General features: G+C 40.1%; 1 protein-coding gene across 3 annotated transcripts in view; it reads left to right on the forward strand.

Moving 5' to 3' along the window:
- The window catches only part of gabra3 (gamma-aminobutyric acid type A receptor subunit alpha3), a 125,205-nt gene that overhangs the window by 55,545 nt on the left and 45,254 nt on the right, over positions 1–24,406 (forward strand). For 2 of the 3 annotated variants that reach the window (XM_017412489.2, XM_017412491.2), the window contains exon 3: positions 21,979–22,103. In XM_017412489.2, the coding sequence (XP_017267978.1) occupies positions 21,979–22,103 (125 nt within the window). The remainder of the gene's footprint in view (positions 1–21,978; positions 22,104–24,406) is intronic. The other variant, XM_017412490.2, reaches the window with a different exon arrangement.

A 24,406-nucleotide genomic window follows, 5' to 3' on the forward strand; every position in this document is an offset into this window, starting at 1 on the left:
ACACCTCTACTTCAAAATGGCTCCATTAATGGTTAACTATTTCTATTTATAGAAATCATTTATTTCTGACTGGCTTCTACACACTTCAGGAGACGTGAACTATCATTAGGAAATTTAAAGTTTGGACTGTCAACAACTAAAAAAGGGCTGGCAGCGTAACCACTCAGGCGTCCTCCTGACCCCCCTGTGACACTGTACAGTTTCATTGATCCATTTTCTAATTACTTCAGCGGTTCCATCAGTTTTGTATTGATATAGTGAGGATCTGATCAATGACATTCTAAGTCACCAATTACCAGACATCCCCTGCAGGCATGAATCAAAACGAAGCAGGAATGGATTTCTGAGAAGCTGTCTGCACAGCTGAAGCCCGAATGCAGAAACTATCCTCAACTTTTGTTCAAAACGGCCATTCAAGATAGTAGCCGTCAATGAAATTGTAGGCCTAAAAAGCGTTTTTTTGTCGCTGTAACATAAGCAGCGCCTTTGAGTGTTTTTGGAAAAGGCTCTTTGAAATCGCAGCATATGAAACAATCACCGCAGAATAACCTTCAGCCGCAGCAACATCCACCCTCGAATCCCTCTGAAGTACAATCAGAATCGTTAAGCTTTGGACAAACAAGCCTTTAAGTACAGGCTATGATCCTTACACCTAACACTGTCATTTCAAATGTCACGCAGGCTCACTCCAAATGTTAAAAGAAAAGGTTAGCTTCGGTTTTCCACAGAAACTGACTCACTGGGTCTGGATACAGTTTTAATCAAGTGATATGCATAAGACTTTTGTATTGCTGTTGGCATAGCACAAAAAAAGTAGCTTGTTTTCAAATGAAAACTATCAGCAACCTTCCTAATTTTCCTCTTTTTGCTGAAAGCACCAGGACAGTTCCCACTGCTGACAGTTTAAGTACATTTGTTTTCTTGGTACAAATATGAACCTGCCTTTATAGAGCCTCTCTGTTCCAAAGATTAAATAATAAAATATATATTTTTTGAAAACACTGAAATGTGCAGCAATAAAAAAAGTACAATATTACCCACCTGAGCTGTGCTGCACAGAGGTTAAAAAAAAGAAATATTCTTTTTTTTATCAGAAAATCTGATCTTTTTTATGTGGAGACGTTGAACATTTTGTCTTGTGTCTCTAAGCCGACATCATCACGAGATGTATGCATTTAAAATTCTCATAAGATGATAATAATTTGATCTGAAAATACAGCATCTAAGGGTATACGTTGTAGTGGGCTGATTGCTTCACCAGAACTAAGTGACTCGTAATTAAGTTGTATCTTTTTATTATCACTGTTCCACTCACATCCTCTTGCTGTGTTTTGGTTTGGATCCAAAAGTATCGCTGCCAAAGAAAGAAACTGGCTGCTTAATTGTGTATTAAAAAATAATGTTCAATAATATTCAATTTTCCAAACGCACGCTCCAAATCATTACACTGTCCAGATTGTTCATTTGAGACTAGTTACATTTATTCTTGTCATTTTAACAGAACCGCAGAACTCAAGTTTCATTTTTGCTGCTTTCAGACAAGCAAATACTAGCGGATCTTTTTGTTCTAATGTTTGGTGCAGTTCAAGAGTTACCCACGGGTGATGACATATTTTCTATACATCACCTATAAATGACTTACAGCTTTGAAAACGGCTGTTTTATGTCTGCAGGACAGGCTCAGTATGCATATGGGAAAGGTATTTAAAGCAATACTTCTGATCTAGTGGGCTTACATGGAAAAGTTATGAACAATTAGTATCTCACCTGTTGTAGGTACCCCTTTGATTCACCTCAGTTTGGAGTAATAGTTTCATTCTGACTTGACTGGTGAGCTAGTGGCTAGTCAGAGCAGAGTCAATACAAAAGTGGATTGTTGTCTTTTTAAAACGATGCCGACCTCAAAAATTTCATCGCAAACCTTTACATGTCAAGGTTGTGGAGTTAAGGAGCCAAGATTGTAGACAGCAGGAGGCAGGGAGGTATGATGTAATCTAAAACATGTTCATGAACAGGAAGTGAAACTCAAGGAAAAAACTTCCTGATGAACCGTGATGAGGTTGTGGGCGTGTTTATGTGGAACAATGACAACTCTCATTTCATTCTGCTGAGAAGCAGCTGGCCGAGGCTGTTAGATGTTAGATAGGCTGTTTGTTCAATAATGTATCTACGAAAGGCAAGATATTAACTGGTCATAAACATTCTATAGAATCCCACATTCAAAGAGCTGAACTATCCCTTTAACTTCATTCGGATGGAGATGATGGGATGTGAGACAACAGGTTCCTGAATCACTGTCTGTAAACTTTGAAACAGCACTGCAGATGGGGAAGATATCGTTTGGGCTTTACAACCAATCCCCCCCCCCCCCTTTTTTTATTTTTTATTTGGCTCATTAATCTAGTTTCAGCACCTATTAATTCCAAAAGCGAAATTAATTTTACTTTATAGGGCACGATAAAGCCGAGGTGCAGCCAGGGAAATTTCAATGAAAACAAAACATTCCTAACAAGTTTTAATGTTGTTGCTGTCGACAACAATTGGGCTGTTGTCTTCCACAGAAAAGACACTAATGTTCTCGAATGTTGTTGATGATGATGATGATGATGATGATGATGCAACATAATCTCACAAAAAAACATAATCACATAATCCTTTCCTGTAATGGTTTTAATGGCATCACACTGGAAAAATTGTGCCATTTTCTGATTTCTGAAAATGTGTTACCCAGACAACCATCATGACTACATGTTCCCTCCCAGTTCATGATGCTCCTGACTGCACTGAGCTGACATTTCTGACTTGAAGATAATCTTAGTTCCAAGTCACGGTCTAGCTGTCGGGAGGGCTGAAAGTCTGTGTTTCGCACACATTTGATAGGACTTTATAATGCAAGTATTTATGGAGCTTTGTTTGCGCTTGTGAGACGTTAGTAGAATCACGTCGTATTTCAAGAGAAGGTCTTGTTTGTTTGTTTGTCTTGTTTCTCTTCTTTTAATTGAAAGTACATCAAGCAGGTTTTTTTTGTTTTACACTAAATCAGAAAAGATCACAGCTTAAAATGTTAAAACAGTCAGGAGCAAAACTGAATAATTAATTGTCAACAGTGACTAATTGAAGTATTAATTTTCATGCTTTAAATTGACATGTGGGATACTTCAGCATTAAAATGATGATTCAGATAATTAAGGAGTGTGTTTTTGTTGAACAGTTAATATCTTACCTGTTGTAGATAGTTCCTCATTTAGAAGAAATTGTCTAAATCTGATTGATGAGCTAATGGCTAGTCCATCAACTGGGTTGCTGCAGTCTTACAGCTCATCTACACTCTTCTGAATATTTTTTTCAAACTAATATTTTCTTATAGTTTTCTTCATTTAAGCAATTCTAACAAATGCTGTAATTTCCATTCCTTACCACTAGGTGGTGAGAACTCCCACATTTACCACATATTAAAACAGAGAAAGGACATGCTCAACTTCACTAAAGATGTTCTCATTACTGTTTTAAAAAAAAATCGTTTACAGTTTCTGTTCAATCATTTACACAACCAAAAAATCCCCATGAGGTCGACCTCTAATCGGAGGGTTGGAGGTTCGATCCTCGGTCTGTGCAGCAAGCCTGAGTGTGCTTGGGCAAGATACTGAACTCCTCGCCCCTGATTGGTGTGTGAGTGAGATATAATAAAAGTGCTGTATATAGTGATTAAAATATATAATAGAAAAAGCATTGTATGAATGTGTGTGTGAATGGGTGAGTGAGAAATAATGCAAAGCACTTTGGTTAAAAATGTACTATAAAAGTGTGGACCATTTAACATTTGACAGCGCCAAATTCAGGATACAGTGAAATAGACCCAGAAAAAAAACTAAAAATGGCTCAATTTTTATTTATGTTTCTAGGTATCAAATGATAGTGGGCTATCTGGTAAGTCATTGTTTCTGAAAAGCTCCTTACAGTTTCTGCTGTCGTAACCAATAACAGAGTTTTTAAAAATATCAGGGTTTTTGTTTTTTGTTTGTTTTTTAACCAAAAACGTTTTGTGGTTGGATGGGAGTTGCAAACACAGTAACAAATGTTCATTTTTAAAAATATTCAGGGTAGCATGGACGAGACCTTAAACATTTTTTTAGCAGTTTTGTCATAAGTTGGAAGGACCTAAGGATGCAGACTGAGTAAGTAAAAGGCTGACAGGGCAGCAAATACCAAAATGAACTAAACAAGGAACACCCAGGGAACAAGTGGGAGAACAAACAGTATGGCAGCCTGATGACAGGGTGAGAACCTGGAGTATAAGAGCTGGGAGAGATGAGGAACAAGTGAATGCAACTGGGTTGACTGGCACTTGAGGGACAGGTTAGTAATGAGGAAAAGAAATGACTGAGGGAAGGCGGTGGTGTGTGACACAGGGGAGAAGCAGGAAATCAACAAGAAAGCAGCCAAGGAACATCAAGACACAATGAGCTGAATCTGCGATTACAAAAAAATAAAATAAAATAACCACAAAACAAGGAATCATGACCAGTTTTCATTGTTTAACATGGTGGCCAGTATTGCATTGTTTACAAAGAATTTTGTGCTGTTTGCAACCACAAATTCCAGCACCAGCAGCTAGCTGTAGCACATGAATCCAGTCTAAAATCATTATTTCTGCTGGTATAACAGCATGAATCATAACTAACAGTATTTTAAAGTTTACAAAGAAGAGTTCACGTGACATTTTAGAGAATTGAGTTTTTCAGCTCATTAATCCAGTCAGAAATTTACTCTATTTCTCCACACACAAGGTCGTTCAGTGAACTATCTACAACAGGTAAGATGTTTCTTGTTCATAACCTTTCCCCACTTCCCAATGTGTGAACTGTCACTTTATGTGATCGATACCCTTTTTCAGAACAAACACCTGAAATATTATTTCATCACACATTGACTAATTTAACCTTTGATTCTAGGATTATATTCTGTTACCTGCTGCAGATTTAAGGTTATGATTCTGAATGTTTTTCAGCGTGACTGACTGCTGGGGCTGACAGGTAAATGGTGGCGTGCTTTTACTGCAGAGGCTACTCTAACAAGCCTTGTAAAAATACTGTAAACGTTTACTATGCACGTACGCGCTCCTTTTTATAGACTTCTATAGCTCTGTTCTAATACTTGATACCATTTTGGATTGTACTGTGAACTAGTTCAGCAGTGTGAGGAGCGTTTACGTTTCTTTCGAGATTGGAAATATTCCTTTCTGCTGCAGTCAGCTAAAAGAAAAAAAAAAAAGAAAAGGAGAGCGAGATGGAGAGAAATCAGCTTGCAAGGGGAGAGAGGAGAGAGAACATGTGTTACTGAGATGGAAAATGAATAAAAGGATAACGCTGCTGTCAGGATGTGAGAAGGAAGAGCTCCAATATTTTCAACCTCCCGTTCACAGAGCATCCACCTTCCAGACAGATGGGGAAACAGAGGCAGGCTGTAAAAACTGCACAGTGCTGTTGTGTGTACCCCTTAACCATGACTTTACAGGATCCAGTCAGTATGAGAAGAAATACACGCCTTATTGTTGGTTTGAAATCACACAGAGCGCAGTATGTCACCTGTGTGGCCAGGATTTATGTGTCGACCCTTTTACAAAAAGCTCAGCACAGTCCAATCTGTCTTAGATCCTGTTTGCTCTCCCTCTAGCTGAAAAAAAAACTCTATTCATTATAAAATTGTAATTAGATTTTTAATTTAGGAAGGAAGGAGGTGCCAAAGTTGTCAGCACTAGAGCTGCTTTTAATCTATCCGGGCCTTTATAGAAAATTATTTACCATTTGTAATAGTCTGGTGATCCTGTCCTCCGTGAAAAATGGCCGAATCTTTCAAAGAGTCGGGTTTTTACAGCTCTCAAGCCGCTCCGTGGAGCATGCTTAGGGTTATAAATGATGTCTTCAGTGCTGCTGATGGTGGGGTTTGTAGTCCCCGTGGATATCAGTGCCGCATGTGACACCGGGAGCAATGCGTTTCCTTCCAGACACGCGCCCAGAAACGAGACTGGTGTCACAGTCATTGATATCACAGGTTTCCGATTGTATCTCACGTTCGAGATCATTTGCCGCCGCTGCTGCAGGGAGCGCCGCGTCCCATCCCGCACTTCAATGCGAAACATCTGTTTCCTTTTGCGACGCGTCCTTTATCACTGTGACACCGTTTTCAAACGGTTTCTGTTTTATTATTTAGAAAGAAATATGAGAGGAATTGATTGCAGCAACCCTGTGGTATGGAGCTCTACATGGAGCCTGGCTTATTTATTAAACCTGAGTCCTCTGAAATAACTATCATGGCAGCGATGCTTAACCTAGCAGGCACAGCTCTCATTATTCTTGAAATAAATCTCCCGATCTTTGTCTCGTTTGAAAGTTAAGGCTGTAGGACGACTGGTCAGTTTTGTTGTTTTTTTCCGCCCGTCAGACACCTTAAAGGCATTTGTGTCCCCCCCCCTCCCACCCACCGCTCTCTGACCTTCGTTGTCATGACAGTGAATTAAAGCTGGTTCAAGATCAAGGACAGCAAGAGAGGCAAAAACCGTTAAATTCACAGATGAAGAGTGGCAGAGGCTTTTACAGTGATGGACTGAGGGAATGAGATTGTGTGTGTGTGTGTGTGTGTGTGTGTGTGTGTGTGTGTGGGATGAAAAGACGAGATACATGAGGGCTTTAACTGAAGAGAAAGGCTGGACCAGAGCTCTGTTAAACAATGACAACTACATACAAAAACGAAAAGAGCAATCCTCAGAGAAATGATTGGCGCCCACCACCTTTTCTCGCCAAAGGTGTTGCATGATTTCTTAGTGCTTAGAGCACGTGCTGGGAATGACTCTCAGCCACTACCACACCAAATCGTAGCTCAGTATTTGTAAAATTGACCAAGTAAAAGATACTTTTGTGTTTGCATTTGCAAAGGTCGCTGAGCCATCTTGGATTAGGTTATCTCCAAAAGCCAATCGGTTATAGATGTACGTCCAATGATTACTTCTTGAGAATTTCATTCAGATCTGTCAGGTGTTTTATGAGATATTTTGCTAACTGACAGACACACACACACCGACAATTGCTCTATCACCTGCCTTTCATGACAGCGAGGGATAAATGTTTCTGCACAAAAAAAAAGTCAAATTTTTGTAATATTCTATATTCTTTCATGTCCTAATGCAAACATTTGTGTCACCTCAGAATAAAACTAAACACAGAGTGGAGAGTGCTACAGTAGATGCAATTATTGAACTAGCTTCCACAAACACTGGTAGATGGGCTGTTTTCCCTTTAATACAGGGTGCAGAACAGCAGCGTCTGAACAGACTGTGCTTTAGAATCTAATGGTAATCAATGGGTAAAGTAGACCCTGAAGTGGCCTCCACCTCCGTGTTTTATCAGGAAGTCTTAAACAGATTCCAGGAAACAACTGTTGGCCATGATTGTCGTGATTACTGAACAACTATTGAACCCCCTTCCTCCCCAAGATAAGATGCTGTTAGTGCTCCTCAGATCCAACAAGCAGGAGCTGTAATGCAAATGTCTTGGCGTTGTTTGAGACTTGAAACGGTTTGTTCACTCTAGTCAATAAAATGCTACAGAGCTCTGAGAACATTTTTTTTCCCCAGAAGGCACATAATAACCTGACTTGGCATCTACTGCACACAAACTCACAGACCCAAACAACCACCCACACACACACATACACACACTCAGAGCAGAGTGTGCCCAATGAAGGTGGTTTAGGCATTCACTAAAAATGTCCTTAAGGTGCCTTCCTTAGAAAGAGTGCCAAATATGGCCAATTGGAGAAACTCCAACCCAGCTAACAGGAGAGTATCTCAGGTTCACACAGAAAGGAATGATTACAGTGCCTATAAAAAGGTATTCAATTGAATTCAGTGGATGTTCCACACTTTTATTGCTGTCATAAATCAATCACGTTTCACTTTAAATTGGCCTTCTGTACAAAAAATATTTTTAAAAAAACAACCCCTCAATGTCAAAGTGAAATCCAGTTCCTACAGAGTAATACCAATTAAATAAAAATATGTAATGTAAAAAGAGTGATTGCATAAATAGTCACCCCTTTTACAATGACATTCCTAATTCGGTTCAGAGAAAAGAATATTTAAAGTGCAAGTCAGGGGGATGGATATGAAATGATTTCCAAAGCCTAAACATTGCAAGGAGTTCTGTTAGATCCATCATGAGAGATGGAAGGAATATGGGATGTGTGTAAATCTACCAGGAGCAGGCCGTCCTCACAAACTGAGTAACCGTGCAAGAAGAAAAATAAAGAGAGAGAGGCCACCACGACACCTGTGAGCTCCGAAGGAGGTCCAAGTGTTCAACTGTTGACCAGGTTCTTCAGCAGTCTGAGGTTTATGGAAGAGTGGCAAAGAGAACGACACTGTTGAAGGAAACTTGTTAAACCTCAACTAGAGTTTGCCAAGTGAGTTGCATATTTTTGTTTGATTAGTTTTCTGTTTTTAGGACATTAAATGTTAAGTTATATAGAGTTTTGCACCTATCTCCATGTAATACAAAAAGTTTATTCAGAATGAATTGGTGACACGGCTCCTCACTTTATGTCATGTGACTTTTCACTCGTAGTTAAAAGTACTCCCCACAGACAGACTGTACGTTTAAAACTCAAAATCTGAAACAAAAAACTCCATAATAAAATATTTCAAAAGTTTAACTCACTTGGTGATTGTCCAATATTTTGTGACCCTTACAGTTCTTGAATGGTGTTTCTAGCTCAAAGTATGTTGAAGTAGTAAGAGCAGAATGTTTTAAGAACGTTTGATGGATTTGCACCTCTTTCCTATGTTTTTTTCTTTTGGGTGGGTGGCGAACTACTTTGCCATGGTAACTCTAAATGCCACTAAGCACATTTAAACACCTGGAGTGTTTAATATGTGCAACTTCAAACTCCAGTTTGTTTTTCCTCTTGGTGCGTTTTGTTGGTGTACATATCAACACAATAAATGCACTCTGGTGTGGACCAAAACAAAAAAAACGTACCGAGCGTGAGCATGAGCTGACCTCGGTCCGACACGACTACCAGGTGTACCCTACAAAGTGGAGCCAAACGCCTTCCCATACCCAGGTATGCTTTGCATTCTGGGATGCATGAAACAAACTTCAGTAGAGAAACCAAAAATGAACCGAGGACTCACATGGTGCATATTCCTCTTTCAAAGACTGGTAATATAATAAACTTACTGAACACGTCTTTGGCGAGACCTGGTGGTTTTACTCTCAAGTTCTCCTGATCAGTCTACTAAAGGCAGAACGTCTTCTTCTGAAACCATAAAGCAGTATACTATTCATTCAATGGAATAGATTGGGTCAAATTCTCCATGTCTTCAGCTAGCTCAAAGCACAGCATCACCTTCCTGCGTTTACTTCTAGTACTCCTACCCCAGACACATACATCCAATCAGCAGTCTCAGTGTTGACACATTTTGATTTGCTTGTAGTTCACTTCCAGTTTTCTCTGTGGGAAAAGAAATCAAACCTCAGGGAAAAGCTACAAGTCAACAAACACATCAACTGGTTCCAACCAGAGTAAGCAAACTATAGGTGTGAAAACGACACAATGAGCCAAAGCTATCATTTTATTATGTATGTATTTTGTGAGGGTGCACTCCTCTGCTCTTGCCCCCATGCAATTAATAAAAATGTAAAATATAAAGAAATGCGTTTAGAGCTGAGAGTAATAAGTGCAAAAAGCTGACTTTGAAAGATCCAAACTATTAGGCTTGAACATTACATTACTGCAGTGAGATGAATGAGTTAACATCTGTTTTTTTTTTTCTTTTCTGTTTCTTGTGCTGAAATTATCTCAGTGGTGGCTTCAGTACAATGCAAATTTCAGCAAATACCCAGAAAGACAGTTCTACGGCGTTGGTATCCAGCTGGTATGAAGTCAAAGTATCTCATAGATTCAGTTGCCGGAGCTCTCAATTCACTGTGGACACATGCTGATATCTGTTTATTAGCATAAAGTGCAGGATTTTCTCTGGCAGATATTTGGTCATAAAACCTAACTAATGTGCAAACAAGCTTTGTGGAGCGATGACAGACGAAGGAAAATGTAAGGACCCAAGCTTATTGCAATTCATCCTGAGGGAAGGACATGCAAATTCATTACAGCACTGTTGAAAACTGCTGTTCCTACAAGGAATTCAGATCACATCACCGTTCGTGTTTTCACAAGTTCTAAATCCGGAGCAGCTCGTTGCGAGCACACAAATCACAGTGGACTGAAGACATAAGTTTGTTTGTTTTTTGGTTTTTTTTTTTTTGTTTTGGTCCTCGTGGAGTGCCTGTCGAGGCAGTTGCCACGTTATGCTAACAGCTACTACTCCACCCCCGTCACCTCCAACCACCTCTCCCCCCGGCTCCAGCTTCACTCCTGTGCGTATTATCTGCTCAAAACAGGCAAATGGAGGACAGGATAAAGAAGAGCACAAAGAAAAATCAGTCGCATTGTAGAGGCTGTGAATGATACCAGGCTTCCTTTGGTAGGAGACAAACTGTTGCATAATGCCCTACTGCACAACATCATCAATATATTGTTGGAGAAATCTGAGACTCCGAGTGGGAGGATCTGCTGAAGAAGATTCGTTATGATGCAAAGGTTACCTCATGCATAAATTCAGGCTTCAGATTTACCATCAAATCAACAATGTGCTAATTAGAAATTCCCTGCTTTCTGCCTTCTTTCTATCCCTTTGTGGGATTGAGATGGTGGGAATGTAAAACTAAGCACATCTTTGCCACGTATTTGAATAAATAAAGCAGTTTTTTTTTTTCCCCCCCATAACCGCTGTCAAGAAAAATCAAAAACTTCCAAAGCATCTTTTCCACAAACCTCCGAGCAGTGTCACTAATCCCTTTCATTTGATTCAGAAAGTGTGTCGTCAAGGCAGTTTAGTGGCGGATGGATTTCTGGATCTTTAGTCGTCTGGCAGCTCTCCTGTAACAGCAGATGAGTGGAAGAAGCTGGGATGGTTTCTGAAGAGCCCATCTCAGGACGCATGAGGAGCGGCAGCCAAATGCTTGAGAAGCAAAGGCTGATTACAGTGAAAGGTAGCCTAATTATTTAGACTTGGGGTCACCAAGAAAATTGGCTCAGGGGGCGAGAATACTTCTAAGCAGAGCCTGTGAGGGCTAGCCTTTGATGTGGAAAATAAAAGAATAAATAAATTACCATAATAAACATTATACTGGCAAATCAGGCTCACGGCTGTCAAACCTGATGTCAGGAGGTACGTGGTTGAGTAAAAATATCATTTCTTTTTTTACTCTGTATTTCAGCATTTTGGGTTTAGACACAGCATTTGTTGTTTGTTATTACAAGTCTTCTTTTTCTTCTTATTTTTATTTCAGCTGTTCCCTTTTCAGGGGTCTCCACAGCGAGTCATCCTCCATGTAACTCTGTCCTAAGTGTCCTCTGTCCTCACTCCAACTCCCTCCATGTCCTCTCTAACTGCATCCATATGTCTCCTCTTTGTCTCTTTCCTGGCAGCTGTGTCTCTAACTTCCTTCTACCAATATGTCCACTGTCCCTCCTCTGCACATGTCCAAACCATCAGTCTGGCCTCTAACTTTATCTGCCAGTCCTTCAACCTGTGCTGGACCTCTGATGACCTCATTCCTAATCCTGTCCATCCTTATCACTCCCAAGGAGAACCTCAACATCTTCAGCTCTGCCACTTCCAGTTCTGTCTCCTGTCTTTTTGTCAGCCCCACTGTCTCCAAACCAAACAACACAGCTGCTCTCACCACTGTCCTGTAAACCTTTCCTCTGACCTTTGCTGCCACCCTTTAGTCACAAATCACTCCTGAGACTTTTCTCCATCCACTCCATCCTGCCTGGACTCTCTTCTTCACCTCTTTACCACACTCCCCGTTTTCCTGGACAGTGGACCCTAGTTCCTTGAAGTCCTGCACCTTTGTGACCTCTGCTCCTTGTAGCCTCACTGTTCCACCTGCCTCCCTCTCATTCACACACATGGACGTTTTGGAGTTTTTGATGAGGAAAATGTCAATTAAAATAAATAAATAAAAAGGTTTCTGGTAGTTCTGTTTGGAAGGAGATGTTAAAGTTTTTCAGAAACAGTGACGTTTCTATTTTGTGCGTGCCCACTATCACTTTGTGCTTTAGAAATACTAACAAATATGAAGGCGTTTTTGCCATATTTTCTTAATCTGTTTCAGTTTCTTCTGACCTTGTTACAATTAAACTTTGATCAAGGGCTGAAATGGTTAATAACGGAAAGGAAAGTGTAAACACTACCAAAGAAAACATTAGCCACGCTAAAAGTGTTCTTTCTCTGCATTTTTATATGTCATTAATTGGGTGGTTCTCACCACCTAGTGGTGTGGCATGAGTATTTCAGTGTTATTGTTATAATGTGAGTGGATAAGGAATGTAAACTTAAAATGTGTGACTATATATATATATGTCTCTGTTTAAAAAATATTCATAGTGGAGACGGCCAAAAGCCATGTTTGTTTTAAATATGAGTTTCGTCAGCTTTATGTTGTAACACAGATGGAATTTGCCATACTCTTTTTCTTAAATTATTTTTTTCCCTAAGTCACTGTACTTGAATGGCAAAAAAAAACAAAACTGTGAGAAGTGTAAAACCATATTACAAAAGTAAAATAAAAGACCTTGAAACAGATTTAATAAAACGTTGTGAGCTGAAAGTGGCCAGAAGAGGCCCACGGGCCACCAATAGATGCTCTCTGATGAAGCCTTTTGGGTTGTTCCTTTTTATCATACTTCTTTTTTCCACATTCAAAAGCTTTCCAAACTATTACCCCTAAAAGAATATGTTGTCAATTTAGCAATGCATGCATCACACTGATACAGCACAACCAGAGATAATGGTCACCATCCATTTAGATTTCCTGTCCACCTTTTTTTTTTTTTTTTTGAGTATTTTTGAGACAATTTAGGCTCAGCATTCAGATGAGTTATCAGCCATTACTGGTTTCCTTTTTAATGACAGAAATAGCTTTAATTTTTCAAACATGTTTTTCGGACTGTACTTCCAGGATGAGGCTTCTCAGAGCTCATGGACGCGGGCTGTTTTCACTGGTGACTCATGCTGCACAAGTGGGTTGAACTTCTATATATTTCAGATAAAGTCTTTATAACATAAAGTTCACCTTTCTGAGAGCTCTGGCCAATAACACACTCTGAGCCCATTAATAGGCAAGATTAAGATTCATTCTTTATTTTCTACACACCCTATTTTAGGTGGAAATGCATCACATTAAGAACATTATGGGACCTGTAAAATGACTGTGGCTTCATTTTCCATGTTAATGACATTTTTTTTTTTAACAAAGATCCCACTTGGTGATCTTTTCCTCGAGCCTCTCATTATGCCGCCTCAGAGCTCTCTTCTAGTTTCCCCAGACTGAAAATAAAATGTGCTGCATGTGCAGGGAGGATTAAATCAGATCGTCCTGAACTCCTTTAAATATTCAACGTCGCGCCGCTCCGTATGAAATAACTCACCACGTGGAACAGGACAGATCAGTTGCTCAATGAAGCACACATTTGCATTTGCACTTCAGTTTGCATAATTAGCCCTCCGCACGCAGGTCCATTTGCTGTCATTCTGTCAGCTCGAGCAGCACCTTCGCCTCCCACTGCCACCAAACGGCTCTCATTACCACTCACTCCCCTGCAGCACGCTCCCCCCCCCTCCCGGCTGGCAACAGACACCCATGTGCCCTGACAGAGCAGCACTACATCTCCTCTCCGGGCCAAGCCTGCAATCCTTCACCTGTCAGACAGGTTCGGAGGACTAACCTTGGATGGGAGCCAGTCCGCTCACTCAGTGCGAGCCAGGTCCACTATCTTGGCCCGCTGGGCTCTGGGCCCACACACATTAATCCCGAGCAGACTGCGAAGCTTGAAGCAACTTCCTCCTTTTTGCTCCCGCGCACCGGCAGCAACTGACCTCGCTCAACAGCGTCCACGAGCATTCGGTGGCAGCAAAGCCAAGGTGGTGGCGTTTTCCTCCATGGAACGATGGGCTTTTAATTGTTAAAGTTGGGCTTTTGATAGCATCTCGTCTAAAAACAAAAGGAGAGGGGGGGGGGATCAAAACGGCTCACTTCATTTCACCCCAAGATCTGTTCAGTAACGCAACCAAGCAATAATTAATTAAAGCATTAAGTTTCAGAGAGCACAGCTAATTAGGGAACTTCATTTTCACAGACTAATATTGCTTCTCACAGTGTTTTCATCAGAGGGGATAAACTTCTCAAAAAGTTTTGGGCGCGCAGTATTAGGTTGCATAATTTGCTCCGGGACAAATATCCCTCGCTTATAACTCTTCCCATCTAATTAAAAAAATCTGACTATGAAGGCGGCTAATGTGCTGCTGCCTTTTACTGCCGCTGTGTAACTGATATTCAGAGCAAAATTAGACATCTGAATGCAAAATGAAAACCTTTTGGGTCATTAGGGTGATTGAGGATGTTTGGAATGTGCGCTGCAGACAAACACGCTCAAATAAAAACAAAACCGGAGAAATGTCGTGTGCCGAAACACTTGAAACACCCAAGAAGCTAAAACTGACCTGTTGAAGTTGGAACAAGCAGAATGGAACGGAAATGAGCAAAACGGTGTCCAAAATATTAAAGTACAAGAACTTTAGCGGAAAGCTAAATGTAGCCTAAAAGAGCTAAAAGCTAATTGTGGCTGTACAGCAGCTAATAGCTAAATGTAGCATAAAAAAATAATAAAGCAAGTATGCTGAGGCAGTGGAATTAAACGGATCTCGATGTATTTCGAAGTGATGGGAATTTTATTTTATTTTTGTAGCTAAGGGCAAAAATTTTGAAAACCTATAAAAGTTACAGAAAACAACAGTCAACGTGCACTGATCCCAGTCGAGCTGAACGTTCTGATACACAAATGGCAGAAACTGCAAAGTCTGCAGTATTTTGAGCCCCCCCACCCCCACCCCCCACCCAAAAAAAAACAAAAAAAAAACCATCCAGAAGAAGACATGCAGGAAAGCAACAGTGTTATTGTTGTACCGTAACATTCACGCAGCGAAGAGTATCAAATTGGAACTTTTTATGAGTTTTTTTTTTACTTCATGTTTTTGGTTGTTGTTGTTGTTTGTTTGTTTTTGTTTTGACATTTAAATCTCTAGCAGCCCTTCCTAATGTATTATTGATAAGAACTTGTTCAGCCGCACTTTTAAAACACGAATCTGTGTTCGATTGACCCTCAATCAAACGCTGCCTCTGGTTAACACCGAGCACCACTCTCTGCTCCATTAAATGTTGGAAGTCAGTTTCATGTCACAGATGTGACGCAGAGGCCAGCCATTTTACCCCATAGCTGCTGCCAACGCCAATTATTCAGGGTGAGAGATCAGCGTGACTGCAGGCCATTTTATTATGCTGATTATTAAACCACACTGACAGGACTACCTGCACTAATGACTCCATATTCATTTTTTATTTACCAGCTTCACGAATCAATGCTGTCTGATGCCAGTTATCTCAAAATAGCAGCCAGAATCACAGCAGCCAAGATTAATTGACCGACCGATTAATCTGTGGAGCTCGGATTGACAACTCTGGTGCAGATTTAAATGTAGAGAAGTTCCTGCCTGTGTATTTGTTGCCTCTGGTGTGCCAGTGGTTACCTTGTCATTTTGGCTGAACCTGTGGTTCTGTGTTGCCAAGAGAAGTACTTTTAGCCTTTGAATTATTGAGTCGTTCACTTTTCCCAACTAAACAACAACTTGCGTTCATATTTATAGCTGTGGCTTGTTCACGGTGTGTGTGACGGCTTATCAGAGGTGGAGCCAGGAACATTTTACGGCTGTGGCAAAACTGGGACAGACTAGACGGGGGAGGGGGGGCTGCTAATGTTGAAGGAACCGTAAATCTTAAATCTGTACTTTTGACCTTTTAGTGTCAGTTTCTCTAGAAAGGTCGTGAACAATTAATCCGTTGTGGTTAGAGGATAATTCTGACCAGACTAACGAGCTAACGGCTAGTCTGAGCTCAAACCACAGACCAAAAAGGATTGCTCCCGTATTAAAACATAAAAAAATTGTAGATGTAAATCCAAAGATTATTTTCTGAAAGTTTGATTTAAATCCATTTTGTGGTTCATGAGATGTTTTTACATCAGACACACACACACACACACACACACACACACACACATTATTGTCCACTTCCCCCTTGGTGTAAATCATCACTATCAATTATGCTTATGGAGGAATTTTATTATTATTTTTTTCAATCAAATACAAAAAGGGGCACAATTTAAGAGTTTGTCACACCGGCCTCTCGCTTATGTCAGGATGAAACACCTGCTGTTCAAATTTAATTACTGTCCATCAACTTCTGACCAGCTTCAGAGAATAATGCAGTCAGAAAGCCAGGCAGTTATTAATAATGAACACTGTTTTCATGCTAAAAACACAGCCAGTATGAATGATTAATAATGTGTCAGTTTTGGCTTCACTTTTAAATAAAACAATACCATTTTGCGAAACTTTTCGGATGCCTGTCGTCGCAGGTTTTGTGTTCACGCCGACGACGCGTTCGTCTTTTCTTCTGCTTGTCATTTAATTCCGCTTTCGGCAACGGTCGGGGGTTGTTTTTTTTCTTTTTTCAAAATGTCAGCTGCTGACTCAAGGGACTGATCTGTTTCTTTTTTTATTATTTATTTATTTATTTATGTGTGCATCAAAATATAATGGCTGTTTTGTCCTGTCTTCATTTTTTACACGTTCCGTGAATAATGGAGACGATCGAGGGCGTAAGACTAGCAGCTGGCATGAGCATAGACCCTGTGATTTAAATATATAAAAAAAAATGTGTTAGATTCAGAAAAATGTCCCATTTCTTTGTCCCCATCGGTGAATTTAAACAGCTGGCTCCAACTGGAAGAGTCAAGTGTGTGTGTGTGTATATGTGTGTGTGCTCCAATAAAACATGCAGATGCTGCTAACCACACACGAGCTTTGTTTTTGTGAAGTTCACATTTCAGCGTGGAGCAGACGTTCTCTCAGGGACTAAAGGTTTCTCATTAATTTTTGAATTTGCACTGGGGCCGTGAGCGGGGCCACAGAGGCTTTTTGTTTGATGTATGATTCATGTTAAGTGACTTATTACCTATTACAGTCAAACCCGTCCCGGCCATTTCAAAAGCTCTTTGGATTCGTCGTTTTCGGTGCGTCTCAGCTGCTTTAAACGCACGACTTTAAATTTTTGATAGAGTGCCGCGAATTAAAACCGGTACAAATCCTACTTTTCCGACAAATGTTTATGCGTGCATCGTCGTCGCCGAAAGGCAAAGGTGGACAACGATGTTTTTGCTCGTGTGTCTGGAACCAAAATATCTCATCGACCAGAGGTCACCTTTTATTGCTCCTCTCAGAAAGAAATTATTAAATGTATGTCTAGAACTGAATAACTTTTGTAGTCAGTCCAATTCAAGATGGCCGCCACAGCTAACTGACATTAAAAAAACACAAAAACGGCTATAATGCAGTCAATTTTACATACATTGACCTAAAGTTTGGTGTGCTAGTAGCTGTGACTGATCCCAACTAATACTCTGACCTCTAACTGGTTTTACTAGATCCTCGTTTAAATTATTGCCATAAACAATTTGGAGTCAACTTTGTCTGTTAGCAAAATATCCCATGAACTATTGGATGGACCTCAATGAAACTTCCAGGATATAATCATTGGATGTAATTCTGCAAATGGTTATTCTTTGAAGCCAACCAAATTCCAGATGATGCCCACAACCAGCTCACCTTAGAAAACAGAAAAATGGTTTTAATTCAGTCAGTTTTACAAACATTGAGCTGAAATCTGATGTGGTAGTAGCTGGGAGTCATTCACAACACATACTCCCAAGTGCTAATCATTGCACAGGATTTTTGCTTAAAACCTTGGCATTAACTGTTGGAGTCAGTCTTGTTTCTCTGTTAAAAAAATATCTCATGACCCACTGGATGGATTTTAATGAAAATTTCAGGAAATAATCATTGGTTGCACTTCTATAATGGATTAGCTTCAAAGAAAACTTAATTGGTATTAGACTACACAAAACTCAGTTGATTTTACACATACTGAGATAAAAATTGATATGGTAGTAGCTGAGAGTCATTCACAACAAATACATTGAAAGTGGCATCTCTGAATATCGCATGTTTTTTTTCAAGGTTTAAAAAGGTTTTGGACTGAACCTTTTACAGTAAAGTCAACCAGAACCTCAAACTGTGCTCCAGTCACCGAGGTGCAGGTTGTGAGATCGGTGTTCAAGGGCTCAGTTTCAGTGGAGTGTACTTTAGAGCTATAGACACTGTTTGTCCAATCACTGGGGCTGTACTCTGAAGATTATAGTCCTGAAGATTGGAGTCCTCGCTGGTTTGTTCAAATCCAAACATCCGTATTGCCTTGCTTTGTAAAAGAGCAAAAATCCAAAGAACAAAATAAAAAAATAAAATAAAAAGGGTCTGACACGAGAAACTGATGTGTCTTGACACCTCAGCCAAACAAAAACTGGTTTAGGAAGTCAATCAAAAATAATTGCCAGCTCCGTCTGTACACAGTGCAGGTGTGCTGTCTGCCGCCTGCAGCTCTTCCTCTTACATCTCTCTGTTAGCGTTCGCTTGTTCTGTAGCCTCCTTCATCGCTTTGAACTGATCCAAAACACGCCGACGAGCTCTGCTGCTAACCTGGTGCTTTTTTGTTTTTAACAAAGTTGCTTATTTCCAATCAGTCCCCTCCATTACTACTTCAAAGACAAGTTCAGATCTTTTAAAGTGGGATTCTGTGGGAGGAAAAAAATTATGAACAGTTAATATCTTACATGTTGCAGATAGCTCTTTAAACAGCCTCACTTTAGAGGTTGGAAGTTTGATTCTGACCAGATTAATGAACTAATAGATAGTTAGATAGAGCGAGGCCAAAGCTAAAGTGGATTGCTGCCATCTTACAGTTCTTTCATGATCACTCAGGCCTAATTTATAAAAACTTTTAACATCATTAGCAAAATACCCCAGATCCTCTGCATAATGAAACACTTTTGTAAGAATTATACACCATTGCACCTATAAAAAATATTCTTTGTCACCATATTAAACAGACATTGTTCATATAATCTAATTCTTTTTCTTTCTTTACCATACGCGTCTATTAAAGGGTCTTAAAAAGTCCGAAATTTAACCCACTGACACTTGGAGAACCTCAGAAATAATTTAATCAGTACAAAGTGGAGAATTAATGTTTCAACTCATTACTTTAGCCTAAATTATGGTTGCAAAGTTCCAGTAATTTTCACATTGGAAACAGAATTAACAGGAATTTATAGGAATAAACTTGGAATTTAAAATTTTAATGGTTGGACCTTAACAGGGGCTTTAAACACAGTTGGCAAAAATATATTTTAGCATAACCTTGTCTAAAACAACCAGATTTTATTGCTGTACCGTGCAAAGAGAGCCTAAAACATGGTCAACGGTATCACCGGGACATGTAGGGACAAAGGAAAACAGTTGCAATTTTGCACAGAATTGTAAATAATTTTGTTAAATACAATTTACTGAAATTTGTTTTTTATGTGGCTAAAATGACAAAAACTATTAAAAAAAGCCTAAATAATGCTCAAATAACATGTAAATAGTATTTTTTAGAGTTGTTTTTGATTTTTCTGTATGCACATTTAGACATTTCAATGATTTTCTTTGTTCTATGCAGTATACAGATTTATTTTTTGTGAATACAAAGACATAACACATGAAAGAACATCATGTAATGTGAATATTTTTGTGTAGAGTTATGTACAGGAAAAGGGCAATGAAAGGAGAGAGAACTGTAGAAATGTTCAAAATCTGTTCTTCTCTAAAGGTTTTGGTACATTAATGTAATCAGTGGTGTCATCATGTGAAAATTAAGTCATTTATAAACTCATTATTTCATTATCTGCCTAGGACAAGTCAAAAGGTTCATATTTTTGTTTAAATTACCCCCAATTTCCAGTTAATTCCTTAAAATTTCTGTGGAAATTTTATTAGTTTGTAATATTTCCTGAATTCTCCAGCTTAACGTCTCATGGAAAGAATCCAAGAAAGTTTCTGAAAATTTACCCAAAATTTAGTATCGACCCAACCCCAAGATCGGCAATGGCATCGAGAATCACACCCCTCGCTGAACGCCTCAGAAAAGCCGAACTGTCCCTTTCTAAGATGCTCCTTTTGTAGTGACGAGAGTTCACCACATTCCCAGCTGCAGTGAGGAGGAAACCAACCTTGAGCAGTCAGTAAAATCAAATGAAACTCTTTAACAAGGCCGCTGAGTTGGCCTCAAAACGGAAATCGCAAAACATTCCAGCTAGCTCTCAAACTCCCAGCTCCTTTTTTTCAGCACGTGGCGCAGCTCGCGTGTCTGTGACGCGGCGGCAACACATGGAGGAGTTTGGATAGAACAAGTCAGCTCCTCGGGGCGGTTTTGTTTAATTAAAGATGGTGCTCATTACCTCATCACTGCTCCTCCTACATCACTGTGGCCTTTTCAGCTCACCTCAATATTGTTCTGCAGGAGATTCAGAGGCTGTGTAAATTAATAAGAGTGGCTGTCAGCGAAGACTAAAATACTGCACTTCATTCCAGGAAGCAGTTAATTATCATAAATTTACTGGGGTGTTTTTTTTTTCTTTTTGTCAATATCAATCTACGAGCTTGTAAATATATTTCTAAAAAACACAAGCCGACATTCTTCTTCAAATATTGATTGAAGCCTGTGGCAGATTGCTGATCTACGAGTACCCCACTGGAGACGTATTAGGCCTTCTGATGAAATCTGACACAATGCCTCCAACAGACTAATCAACGCTGCTGAAATACGAACCACAAGTTTCTAATCGAATTAATCATTAAAAAATAGAGAGGTCTAGCATTTCATGAAGAAATGCACATCGCACATCGCCTTCCATGCTAGAGTTTTAGACTTATGGTGAGAAATGACAGAGTTGTTGCCATTTTGGTCAATCCTTATGCATAATGTTGTTTTTAATCTTGTACAATATTGCAATATCTCCCGTGATTTCTTAGCTGTTGGAGTCTTCTTTGTGAATCAGTCTCAGCTACTGCTGCACCAAATTTTAGCTCAGTATCTGTAAAATTCACCAAGATATAGCCATTTCTTTGTTGGCTGAGGTCAGTTAGCTATGGCGGACATTTTGGATTGGGTTGACCCCAAAAGTTTATCACTTCTAGATATATGTCCAGTCATAACTTTCTGAGAGTTTCTCTGAAATTTGAGTAGTGGTTTCTGAGATATTTTGCTAACAGACAAACAGAGTTGATTCCACCAGTTAATGCCAAGCCTCTTAGCAAAGATGTTGCACAATGTGTTGTGTCCAAAGTATGTGCTGGGGATGATGCTGAAGCACTATCACAGCAAACTCCAGCTCAACATCTGTAAAACTGTCTGAGTTATGGCCATTTTTGTGTCATCTATTGTCAGTTGGCTGTGGCGGCCATCTTGAATTTAGTTGAGTTCAAAAGTTAATCAGTTGTATACATATATCCAGGGGTTACTTTCTGAAAGTTTCATTGAAATCTGTTCTATGGTTCATGAGATATTTTGCTAACAGAAATACAGAATTGATTCCAATCATAAAAGACAAAGTTTTAAATACAGATTTTGCGCGACCAGTTAGCGCTCTCTCTGTAAGTTAAGGATCAGTCTCAGCTACTACCACACCAAATTCTAACTCACTTTCTGTAAAACTAACTGATTCATAGCCATTTTTTTGTGTTTGCTAAGATCCCTGCTGCTGCCGCCGCCGTGAAGATTGTCTATAAACAGCAAAAGGAGCGTAACTGTGTCTTCCTAAATCAACTTGTCTTTGAACATTTTCACTCTCTCTTGCCGCATTTACCAGCAGGGCGGTGGTCGGACACAGAGAGCCGCCGCCGGATGACAGCAAAGACAACATCACCATTTTCACCCGAATCCTCGACCGGCTGCTGGATGGATATGACAACAGGCTACGTCCTGGGCTCGGAGGTAGGTTATGATTTATGATTGATCGCAGACAGCCACACAGAAAATGGTTCCACCAGAATCTCCTGTGTGCCGCTGCTCGGGGAAAAAAAACAACAGCGCCCACAGATATTGTGATGCATTAACACGTGTTTCAGGCAATGCATGAAGTCATAAATATTTATGTCCATTAGACCGTGATGTCAGGCAGTATTATTCTTAATAAAATACCTCCTTTAGACAAAACAAACACAGAAAGCCTGAAGTAAGCGCACTGAACAGGTGCAGCGGTGAGATACCAGCCTTAGTTTAGGCGTTCTGTGATAAAATGAAGGAACGCACATCACCCGTCGCCCTTCATGCCAGAGTTTTAGACAAAGACCATCTTAGAATGAGAAGTTGGAAACGTTTTGATCAAACTTTGCAAATGACGTTGTTCTCAGAGCATCGGTTAACGATCAGCCAAATTTTAGCTCCATATCTGTAAAATTGTCTGAACTATAGCGGTTTATTACAGCCGTTAACGCTGGACTTTAATTATGGCGGCGGCGGCCATCTTGAATTAGCTTGGCTCCAAAAGTTAATCAGTTGTAGATGCACAGCCAGTGATTACTGAGATCTGAAAAGTCTCCATTTTGGAACGCATTTGTCCTGTTTTTTGCACCAAAAATCCTGTAAGCAGAAAATCTCTGCTTTTAAAAGTAGCTGGTGTCGTGTAAACAGGCCGTTAATCAAAAGAAACAAAATGGTGGGAATACTTTACATAGAGCTGCATGAATTATGTTTTAGAAGATTTTTTTTGTTGTTGACAAATAATAACATATCCCGCTGCCTTTGTTTAAAATATTACACTGGCAGCTTTTTCAGCGTTTCCCTGACACAAAAAGTCTGAGACCCTTGGTGCTGCGAGGCGTTGGAGCTGGTACAGATGATAAACCAGCACCAGGATGATGAACGCCGGTGACTTCCTGCAGCCCTAATTTGAAAATGCACCCTCCCCTAGGTGGAAGTCTTTGTTCAATCATATCCAAAATGGCAAATAAGCATATACGTCAGTGAAAATCCCACTAATTGAGGCCATTTGATCCAAGCATCCATCCCTCCAAGGACAACATACTGCATAACAGTTAGCCCACATGCTCATCAAGCAGGCTTCATTATTCCTCAACCGGCCAGCTGGAATGTCCGTTTCTGCTCTGCTGCTTGTTGCTCAAGCTGCGAGCGCGCCCACCGGGTCCAGAACCACCAGGGTGGATAACCTGGTCTCTGTGGCAGCAGCCATGAGGACAAACCACATGCAGCTCATTAATGTCGCGATCCACTTCTGCTCCCGTCTCCAGGGAGACGGAGATGATCAGCGTCCTTCCAGCACTGGTTTTCAGTGGATAATACAGGTGCAAATATAGCTAATATCATTTATCTTGTTTGCTACAGTTGCTCACTTACAGTTCAGTAGTGTCATGGCGTGAAGGACTAAACATCTGGTTTTGCCTGTGGCGCTGTGTGAGTGTATGTCTGTCTGTAGCTTTAGCAAAATATCTCATGAACCACAGGGCAGATTTTAATTAAACTTTCAGGAAGTAATCACTGGATGAACATCTACAACCCATTAGCCTTCAGAGACAGCCCAATACAAGATGGCCTCCGCAGCTAATCAAGGTTAGCCAACCCAGAAATTGCTACAAAAACAGCTGTGGTGTAGCAATAGCTGGTAAAATCAAATCGGCCGAGATGATTTTAGTTTAAACTCTGGCATGAAAGGTGGTGGGCGATATGCATCTTTTAGGGGTGCAAGGCTTTTTTAAAGATTCCGAGTTTCTGTTTTAGGACCCTAAAACCCATTGTTATAGTCTATTATAATTTAAATTAATAGGTGGCTAATTAGCAAAATACTCAAGAGACTGATTAAAAGCTCCCATTTTTTTATCTGAGAGCTGTATAGGATGTGCAATAGTGCTTCGACCTAGCTTTTTTGTCTAACAAAAAAACAAAAATAGGCATGAGAGCAACAGAGCAAAACACAGATGGCCATACATGACCGTCTGACACGATGCTGGACAGAAATTGGAAAAATCCATTTCACATTTTATTTTCGGCGGCGCACGCATCAGCAGCTCTGCTCCACCGCTCTGGTGTGTTGTTGTAAACAGAAACGGGGCAGCTCGTTCTGTTTCCCTGCCTAAACCTGCCACGCAAACTGCTGACTTTGTGTTGCGATAATCGCATATTTGGGAGAGCCATTTATGTCGCCGGAATGATTAATGTGGAAAAGTGGATCTCATCTCTCTGCGGGGCCCTTTGCCAAAGGATTAGAGACTTACCTGTGG

This window comes from Kryptolebias marmoratus, linkage group LG13 (genome assembly GCF_001649575.2).
Source record: "Kryptolebias marmoratus isolate JLee-2015 linkage group LG13, ASM164957v2, whole genome shotgun sequence".
NCBI classification, from domain to species: domain Eukaryota; kingdom Metazoa; phylum Chordata; class Actinopteri; order Cyprinodontiformes; family Rivulidae; genus Kryptolebias; species Kryptolebias marmoratus.